Consider the following 9,017-nt stretch of genomic DNA (forward strand, 5'->3'; position numbering starts at 1 on the left):
GTGTACTTCACGTGAGCGCGCGCTCTGTCTGGGCCTCGTTGATCTAGCGATATCTAGCGGCCACAGGGTGGCAGTACACATGAGAGCATTCATTCCCTGGGTCAGGGTCAGTTATTCTGGACCAAGGATATAATAGTTTTTGGCTTTTGTTAGTTTTTTATTAAATTTTGACTTGTTTTTAAAATTAGTTCGTTTTAATTCCTTTTCAGAGCATTTACTAGTTTTATTTAGTTTTATTCAGTAAAGACAAAAACTAAGCACAGCTAAGATCATTTTGCAGATTTTTTCAAAGCCTTTTACTCAAGGTGTGTGTGTGTCAATTACACACATATACAATTAATATAATGTTTAATTTGTCAAAATATACCCCTCTAAATCATCTGGTTTACCTATTCAAAATAATTATTATTATTAGGCGTTATTTTGCAGTCAGTCAGCAGGATCGCTATCTTCCTGCACTTACAGAAATACAACTAACAATGAACTTAAACTAAAGTGACCAAATTATACCACTGTTAATCCCCAGTAGCAAGAATATTTTCAGGCCAAACTCATTTAATTTTGATGTTTAAGAGCTTCACTGCTTACCATTCCAGTTAGAACTTGAAGGTTCAGCTTCTTCATGGATCTGCATGAAAACAAGGACAAACAACACTGAAAACCTGTAAACAATCTATTTATTATGGAATTCTAGTTCATAAAACAACTTGGGAGGAAAGTCGATGTCTCAGCACCTCACCCCAAATCTAATAATTCATAAAAATTATATATGCTGGAATATAAAGTAACATTTAAACCAAAACCTTTCTTTATTGGTGTACGTTTTATAACCAACTACAAATGCACTGGATACGGATCCATTATTGAACAATACTATTGTGTTTCTCAAGAGATTTTTCACTGATCGAGGTCAACAGCTGTAAAAATATATTAACATAATAAATATTGAATTAAAAATCATTGAAAACATGGCATTTGATAACATAGACCAGTCTTTCTCAGACGGAGGGCTACTACCCACAAAAGGTTGCCAAATTGAATGGGTTGTAGATGGGTTGTTATACGTGTTAAAATAAGTTGAAAGTGAAAAGTATTTTTTATTATTATTACTTTTAGTTTGAGGGACATTTATCATTTGTTGGTTTTACCAGTGCATGATGGCATTTTGTATTTGGACCATTTGAGAACCACTGACTAAGACTCGTCTTTTCCCATACAAAAAGATATAGAAAAAAAGATTATTCGAAAAACGATGAGGCTAAAATAGATGATTAAAAACTGTCAAAACTCAGCAGATTTGAGTTTCCTCTCTTCCTTCTCAGACAGGGGCTGCCGGGAGAGAATTTTATGATGCAGACGGTTGTGCTTGCCTATACCCAGCTTTGGCAGGCCTCGGTTCAGCCCCTCCAGCAGCACACAAGACTTGCACAACGTCTGGCTGGAGATGTAGCCACAGCGGTTACAGGTCCCCTGCACAGGCATCTTTACACCCTCCCGCACAGACAGGTTCTCACCAGAGTGGATGATATCTATGATGGAGCTGGACCTTACACTCTCCAGGTCCTTTAAAAAGGTCCTTGCATAGCCACGATAAGCATTGGGTGAGTAGATACATTCAGTGGAAAAGTAATCCAGCTTCTTGAAGTAAGCATACAGGACAATCTCCTTCTCATAGGCGTATTTCAGGGGCTTGCAACGCGGCACTACTGCTTCACCCTCACTGGCAGTTGAGATGGCAGTACAGCGGCGCAAACGAGCTATGTCTCCTCGCAGGACGTTCATCAAAACTGTTTCTGCCACATCATCAGCATTGTGACCTGTTTAAAAAAACAAAAAAACTTCAAGCTACTGCAACTAAATCCCACAGAATATTTACTCATTAACACTCCTCTGATATTTGGTTTTGACGTTACCTGTACATATCTTGTCCACCTTCAGCATGATGGCTCCTCTGTCCAACGCCTGCCGCCTGAACACTCCACAGAAGGTGCAGTTATTTTTCAGTCCCACCTGCTTCACTATAGCGTCCATAGTCCAGCCGTACAGCTCCTCGTACGACACGATTGTCAAGGGCAGTTCATACTGTTGCTCATTCCTCTTTACAGTCTCCAACGAGTCATCTCGATAACCAGTGATTCCCTCATCCACAGAGAGAAGCATAAGTTCAAGGCCGTAGTTGTAGCGCTCATTTAGGAGCTTCATTACATGCGCAAGAACCGTAGAGTCCTTTCCTCCCGAAGCCGCGATTCCTACTCGTTCCCCTGGTTTGAATAGCTTTGCTGACACAATCGTCTGATTCACCTCCTCCTCGAACGCGCAGAAGAAGCACTCCTTGCACAACGAGTGGCCAGTTTTGGGACGTTTCAGCACGGCTCGTTTCTCCGCACAGCAGCTGCACAGGACAGGCATCTCAACTGTTGGGGAAAGTTTAGAAGCTAAACAAACATGTTTCCAAATATTTTCAAGCCAAAATCCTATGACTAAACAAACACCAACCTACAAAGTTCAGTCTTATTGTTGCAGCTGTTTCAACAGAGATAAAACAGTGTGATTACCTACAAGATAATGAACCTTGCACTAAAGTTACTTATCTTATGGGCACTCCCCAAGATTAATGTACACCAGCTTTATTTCACATATTTTAGATGTTGATCACATTAGTGATGGCTCTGTTTGCTCTGTTGTGTAACAGAGCAGGCTCCCTTAAACTCAGCCATCATTCGTTTGACCATTTACACATGTGTTTTTCTTATTGTGAGCTGTAATGATGTCGTGAAAATGTTCGTACAGAAACAACCAGTGTCCCACAACTTTAATTCAATGCCAATGTCCCACAGTGTGCGACATAGCAGTAATGGGACTGCTGTTTAAAGCTGTACATTTCAGCCAAGTCTACGGAACAACAGGCACTTATTGAAGAAAGCGAGGCAAGGCAGCTTGAATCATGATGGATACGTGTTTGGGGAATGCCGAATTTAAAAGGTTACCAAAAGGGCATGTACTTTGAAGAGAGATTCCAGTTTTACAGTTCGCTAACCATGTTAGATTAACACAAATGACAAGTATTACGTTGACACAGACCTACACTAAACCTAAAACACAACGGTCAGACATGACTTATCATAAGTAAAACACATCAAATGATTTAAATGTCGGGTTTAGATTAAAATCAAGTGTTACAAGAACTCAACATAACATCAACGTAAACGTGTGTCCGTGTGTCCGTGTCTTGCTAGCACAAGTTTAGCCAAAAGTCAATTCATGTTGGAAAACATTTCATACCAGAGTTTCCGCTTAACCAAAGTCTGCACTGACGAAGAGAAGTGGGAATATTCTGGAAAACGTGACGACAAAATGTGATTTTTCTTGCTTAAACGGGGTCAGTTTACAACGATCTGTGTAACATGTTATTATTTCATCACGCCGCCTGCTCTTCTTCGCCGGAAATCGGCGATTCACAATAGTAGTTGTGAATCTAAGCAGCGCTACCTGTCGGCCGGATGTAGCTACTGCATCTGAAACTGTAGTAGTCTGCCTCTGGTCGCCATCTTGCGGCGTCATGTTTGTATTACAGCCCAAACCTACAAACCAGCCAGAGCTGACGTTTTGAGAAGACAGTTAGTTAGTTAGTTAGTTAGTTAGTTAGTTAGTTAGTTAGTTAGTATATCAGACATTTTACTGTACAATTGTATAGAGATGTAGAGAAAAAAAGTGCAAATATGGGACTTTTTATCTTGAAATTTCTCTAATATCGCAGTGGAAGCTTACTGCTAAGTTAGCAGTGCTAACCATGCATGTATCATGTAAACAAAGGTGGAAAGGGAAAGGTGAGTGGTGGAGGCAATCTCCAGTCTCACCATTAGATGTCGCTAAACCTTGCACAACTGTACATGAGAATATTACTGACATGAATTTGAAATCCTCTGTGTTGTCTCTTGATGGCGAGAGTTTGGTGAACACAGTGTTGAAATCAGAAGTAAATCACACGTGAAATATATGTATGCAATCATGATTTATTATAATTTGCTTCAAAGAATGTCACTTTTGCAACAGCTGCAAGAAATAAAAATCCAAATGCTATGTGATGTTGTTTTTGTAGGGCCGAGGCTGTTGGTGCAAAGTAAAGGTCACAAGCTCATCAGTTGACGGGGTGAAAAGCTCCCCTCTGATGCCACTGCACGTCTCTGATGCGCCGAACTGACTGGATCTGAGGAATCTGGGCTCCGAACTCGGCGGTGTCCTTGTACTCCCCCTTTTCAAACAGGTACTGGTATCCTCTGTAGCCTGGATACTGATAGCCCACCCAGCTGGTGTAGCATGGACACAGAAAGGGGGAAAACCGTTAACTTAGGCGGTCAAAGAATAACACACGTACATATGCTTATGACAGACTCACATGCCACTCTGAACCCTCACAGAGGAGACCTTCTCCTGGTAGCCATGTGCATGAAAACTGGGGACATCATCGTCTACGATTTCTATCTTCTTCCCTGCAAAGCTGGGGTTTTCATAAAGGACAATCTTGTGCTCCTGGCTGTCCTGAACAGAGACACAGAAACAATCCAGTGGGGTTGGTTTGTTTGGGGGGACGACTGACGATGGGTTTGTGTTTAAAACAAATTAAAACGGTACGTTCATACCACTTTAATTGGTCGGAATGCAAGAACGGTGTCACTGCGCCTGCTGTTTGTCCAGGAATCCCAGCGAGGATACTCCCCCTTCTCAAACACATACTGCTCCCCCTTACAGTTGGCCTGCTCGTATCCCACCCATCTGAGAGGAGACATGAAAGATACGAACGTGCGTTAAATCGGTACAGTCTTCCTCTATCTGTTTCCGACCCCCACACTCACGGTCCACACAGCACCAGGATGGAGCCCACTTTCTCCACGCCTGCTTCCGGGAGGTTGTTACAGGGGCCGGTCAGCTCGTGGGAGCGTCCCTGGAAGTTCTCCTGCTCATAGATAACCAGCTGTGAACCAGTGAGAGGAGAAAAAGATGACAATATGTCCCATGAGTGTTGTAGGGTTATAGTCAGTCTGTTTCCAGGCTGACGTTTGGACGGTACAGGGTCTCTGCTCACCTTAAACGCACTGGTGCTCGGCTGCTGCTGCTGCTGCTGCTTGGACGCAGGGTTCTGGTGGTCTGTGGCCATAGTGAACGGATCGGCGAGGGTGAAACTGAAAAGCAGCAGACTTCAGAAAACTGCCGAGTGAAATCCACTTGATTAATGATTAATAAAGTTGTGTGAATCTACATAAGTTCCTCTTTTATTACTATTACAAAAGTGTCCACACTAGTCCTCTGAGCCTCTGTCATTATACAGCATTTAAAAGTAACATAATACAGCACAACAAACATCAACCTGCTTACCAGTACCTGTGTGTGCCAGTGAGCTTGTGATGGCACGATCGGCTCAATATATATGCATCGGTCAGGGGAGGAAGCTCTGCCAGCAGCCGCCTGTGTGTCGGCCTGTCATAGGCCCACACGGCTGTCTGAGACGAGGGGGTCACGGCTCTGCCACCCCACCTCGGGCTGTCACACTCCCGCAGAGTTATTTCATTAGTTGTCACATTTGTGCAGCCGCTCATTGTTTGATATTCACACGATTCAGCACAAACTCTGCCAAGAGTCGCACACCTACAATGACAGGGAGAGAAAGATTCAGAGCAGGCCGGAATAACAGCACAAACAACGCCAGCCATTCACCCAAATACACGTTTATTTAATATTTCGTGAATAGAATTAACATTTTTGTTCAATTCTTTTTTACATCTCTTCTACTGTTTTGATTTAAAAACAATACAGGTTATGATATCTAATATCAGAAGATCGACCTACACAGGTTTTTTCTATGGCTGATAATTGATATCATGATATATGATTTCCCTCTATCTGATCAAATATAATTGTTTAATAATAAAAAATAATGTAAAACGTACTAAATTTCAGTCAGCAATTACATAACATAACAAACAAAATAATAAATAAATATTAAATACATGAAACAGGTCATCAATAATAATATTTATTTCTATTTTTATCTATCTATTTAGCGATTTATGAAGTTTCTGAGAACACTGGTCTACTTTTATTTACCATGAAAACTCTTTAATATTTCCATTTTATGCCACAGGAAGAGAAACATATTGTTTTTGCCAATATTTATCCGACAGCTGCAGTTTTTTTCATCGTCACACTAACAGCAATTTCTCACAAACTACTATATAAATGCTGTAGTGTCATTTTTTTTTTTTTTTTGCTTCTTGGCACTAAATCGTCCCTTTCAAATGGATGAACTGCATTTGTGGGATGAGCAGAGTTGAGAGAGAGTTGCCAAATCTTCTCTGCCGATGCCAAACAGAGAAATAAACAGGCTTTACAACGATATTATATAGATTTAGTGCCAGGAAGCACTGTTGCACGAGAGAAATAAGCGACCAAACACACATTTCCTGACTTTTTAAGTTGATAAACTGTGCTGTGGATAAGAGAGGATTTGAAATGATTAAAAGTGACTGTGAATCTCATATCAGATAATGGAGGTAGTTTTAGAGTAAAACCCGATCATGAACTCTTATGTTTGGATATCTTTGGACGCCCTAAAGAATCGACAGAATATTGATGTAGTGTTGGCTCAGTGTGACAGATGTTCCATTAATGGAATCTTAACAGAGCATGTGTCGTATTTTCAAATGGACTGGAGCTTCTCTCATCTTTGTTTTCCATTAAAAACGGAATATTTGGACCCAATTTTAGCAAATTTTAAGAAAATAACGTGTGATTTTAAGTCACAAAAAGTAAAAAGGTGATAGATCTGACTTGGAAGGACATACATATAGACATTTAGATCCTGTACAAGGTGAAAATGGTTGTGCATTTTATAAGATATATAGGAGTATGTACTGTATATCATCATATGGAGGTGTGTGCGAGTATAATTTGGGATCTTTTGTTTCCTACACTGATTAATTCACAGTTCTGTTTAATATTATACATAAAAAAAAAAACAGTTTTGCATGGTGCAACGTAATCAGAAGGATAATATCAGGTTTAAATATTAACCTGGATCCTTTATGCACAATCACAGCAAGGAGCTTTGTGAGGGAATCAGCAGCAGTAAAAGAAATAAACTGGGTGTGTCCCACTTTATCTTAAACAAATACATGTGGCCTACACTATTTCCATCTTGATAGAGGCTTCTCTGAATCTTTATTATCTCATATAAAGCCATTTTCACCTGATTCACAAATACAATGAACAAACAGCGTCAAACTCCAGGTCAAACAACTTTTTATTTGCCAGTGAATCATACATGGCACTCAGCATTTACCAGCGTGAGGTGAAGGCAGAGGGCAGGCACTGTTGGGCAGCACAAGGGGAGGATGTGGGAGGGGGGGGAGGGGGATGAGGATCCTGCTCAGCTTGCTCCAGCTGCTGCAGGGGGAGCGGGAGGTACCGGGGCAGGGTCGGGGTCAGGGCCGGGGCCAGGAGCCGGATCTGGGGCAGGAACAGTAAAACAACCCCTCTTGTGCCACTGCATGTCCCGCACACGTCGGACAGACTGGATCTGGGGCGTCGGGGCCTCCCAGTCGTTCCAGTGCTTGAAATCTCCTCGCTCAAAGATGAACTGGCGTCCTCTGTAACCTGGGAACAAGTAGCCAACCCATCTGAAAGAATGGGAAAACCTTAGATCACAAAAGTTGATGAACATCGACTTTGATTAAAAAAAAGGGAAGGATCTTACGTTCCGTTAAGAGCCTTGACACTTGCTACACGGTCCTGAAAACCATGGCCCCACAAACTGGGCACGTCGTCGTCGACAATCTCCATCTTTCTACCAGTGAATCCGGGGTTTTCGTACAGGTGTAGCTTGTGATCAGAACTGTCCTGTGGGCAGAGAAACAGAGAAACACGGATACTTGCACGCCGTAAAAGGATGATGCACACATTCTGCACGGGGAGGTCAAGCACCCACCACTTTGAGCGGCCTGAGAGAGAAGAGAGAGTAGCTGTTCTGACTGTTGGTCCAGGTGTCCCAGCGTGGATACTCGCCCTTCTCCAAGATAAACTGCTCCCCTGTGAATCCACACCGACCGTAACCCACCCACCTGACAGGAGGGAGAACAACAAATAAATGCACATAACATCAACTATGGCAAGATGAGAACCAGTGCGCTTTACTCACGGCCCCGACTCGACGATCACAGACCCGACCTTCTTCAGTCCCTTCTCCTTCACGTCTTTGCACTCTGCAGAAAACTCTGCCTTGTTGCCCTGGAAGTTCTCAAACTCAAAGACGGCCACCTGCATCACAGAGAGAAGTGTGTTGCCAGGCAACATCACATGCATACACATTCATTTCCCACTGTGGACGTCTGAGATGAAGGCCTCCAAGAGGGCCCTGCTGCAGTGAGACACTGATCTGAGAGGGTGATCTGAGGGTCTGACTCTTACCTTATAAGTGGCTCCAGCTCCACCCTGGCTCTTCCCAGCAACCTGCTGCTCCGGGGCACTCTGCTGCTCCGACATCCTCCTGATCCACTGCTCCTCCACTTTGTGGCCGCGGACAAAGAACCCACACAGGAGGAAAGTTCAGTGTCACAGTTGCAATTCATGACTCGCGTGCATCTAATCTGCCTCACATTTTTCAACTGAACACGACAAAAGACACAGAATGACTTATTCCTTGTCAGATTCTCAGCAGTTACAAATCCATGAAGTCAAAATCCTCCAAACCTGGGTCTTCACTGATGCAGCACCATCTAACTCCATTGCACTGGGATTAATACACCACTGCTTTTAACTCCTGAGTCCAGAATGAGGCTTTTACCTGGTTTGCCTGCTAGGGAAGTGGTAGTGTCCCTCTCTCTCTCTGAGCCACTTGGCGTTTGCTGAGGTTGAGCCATTAGAGGGCACGGATGGGGGGGTATTTATGGTTTATTTCTGGCCACAACAGCAGAAAAGGAGGAGCTGTTGATACAGCAAGTCTGTCGCTCACATTGTGTCCGTAA

General features: G+C 42.8%; 3 protein-coding genes across 5 annotated transcripts; all 3 read right to left on the bottom strand.

Moving 5' to 3' along the window:
* Nucleotides 1–660: 660 nt before the first annotated feature.
* Nucleotides 661–3,435, bottom strand: ctu1 (cytosolic thiouridylase subunit 1 homolog (S. pombe)). Its single transcript, XM_044026381.1, has 3 exons — nt 3,283–3,435; nt 1,914–2,414; nt 661–1,817 (listed from the first exon to the last, which is right to left on the bottom strand). Exons 2-3 carry the CDS (start codon nt 2,407–2,409, stop codon nt 1,282–1,284), a joined length of 1,032 nt encoding a protein of 343 aa, XP_043882316.1. The 5' UTR covers nt 2,410–2,414; nt 3,283–3,435; the 3' UTR covers nt 661–1,281.
* A 558-nt stretch (nt 3,436–3,993) lies between these two features.
* Nucleotides 3,994–5,620, bottom strand: crybb2 (crystallin, beta B2). 3 transcript variants are annotated; one of them, XM_044025494.1, is made up of 6 exons: nt 5,380–5,620; nt 5,084–5,180; nt 4,854–4,972; nt 4,641–4,773; nt 4,397–4,539; nt 3,994–4,307 (listed from the first exon to the last, which is right to left on the bottom strand). In XM_044025494.1, the coding sequence occupies exons 1-6, from the start codon at nt 5,592–5,594 to the stop codon at nt 4,139–4,141; spliced, it is 876 nt and encodes a 291-aa protein (XP_043881429.1). In that variant the 5' UTR covers nt 5,595–5,620; the 3' UTR covers nt 3,994–4,138. The 3 variants fall into 3 exon arrangements, with proteins under 3 accessions (XP_043881429.1, XP_043881428.1, XP_043881430.1); XM_044025493.1 differs by having other exon boundaries at nt 5,374–5,620; XM_044025495.1 differs by having other exon boundaries at nt 5,084–5,205; nt 5,374–5,390.
* Nucleotides 5,621–7,279: 1,659 nt separating this feature from the next.
* LOC122769158 (beta-crystallin B3-like) lies at nt 7,280–8,925 on the bottom strand. Its single transcript, XM_044025479.1, has 6 exons — nt 8,837–8,925; nt 8,461–8,558; nt 8,192–8,310; nt 7,982–8,114; nt 7,751–7,893; nt 7,280–7,673 (listed from the first exon to the last, which is right to left on the bottom strand). Exons 1-6 carry the CDS (start codon nt 8,910–8,912, stop codon nt 7,424–7,426), a joined length of 819 nt encoding a protein of 272 aa, XP_043881414.1. The 5' UTR covers nt 8,913–8,925; the 3' UTR covers nt 7,280–7,423.
* Between the last annotated feature and the right edge of the window lie 92 nt (nt 8,926–9,017).

The sequence above is a fragment of the Solea senegalensis genome, linkage group LG5 (genome assembly GCF_019176455.1).
Source record: "Solea senegalensis isolate Sse05_10M linkage group LG5, IFAPA_SoseM_1, whole genome shotgun sequence".
Taxonomy (NCBI): Eukaryota; Metazoa; Chordata; class Actinopteri; order Pleuronectiformes; family Soleidae; genus Solea; species Solea senegalensis.

Excerpts from the sequence above, each read along its gene's own strand:
- ctu1 (XM_044026381.1), bottom strand. The coding sequence starts at position 2,409 with ATGCCTGTCCTGTGCAGCTGCTGTGCGGAGAAACGAGCCGTGCTGAAA. Across the intron at positions 1,818-1,913 it reads GGTGGACAAGATATGTACAG|GTCACAATGCTGATGATGTG; the intron begins GTAACGTCAAAA and ends TTTTTTAAACAG.
- LOC122769158 (XM_044025479.1), bottom strand. The coding sequence starts at position 8,912 with ATGGCTCAACCTCAGCAAACGCCAAGTGGCTCAGAGAGAGAGAGGGAC. Across the intron at positions 8,115-8,191 it reads GTGATCGTCGAGTCGGGGCC|GTGGGTGGGTTACGGTCGGT; the intron begins GTGAGTAAAGCG and ends CCCTCCTGTCAG. Across the intron at positions 7,894-7,981 it reads CTCTCAGGCCGCTCAAAGTG|GACAGTTCTGATCACAAGCT; the intron begins GTGGGTGCTTGA and ends CTCTGCCCACAG.
- crybb2 (XM_044025493.1), bottom strand. The coding sequence starts at position 5,594 with ATGAGCGGCTGCACAAATGTGACAACTAATGAAATAACTCTGCGGGAG. Across the intron at positions 4,540-4,640 it reads CATTCCGACCAATTAAAGTG|GACAGCCAGGAGCACAAGAT; the intron begins GTATGAACGTAC and ends GTCTCTGTTCAG. Across the intron at positions 4,308-4,396 it reads GTGAGGGTTCAGAGTGGCAT|CTGGGTGGGCTATCAGTATC; the intron begins GTGAGTCTGTCA and ends ATGCTACACCAG.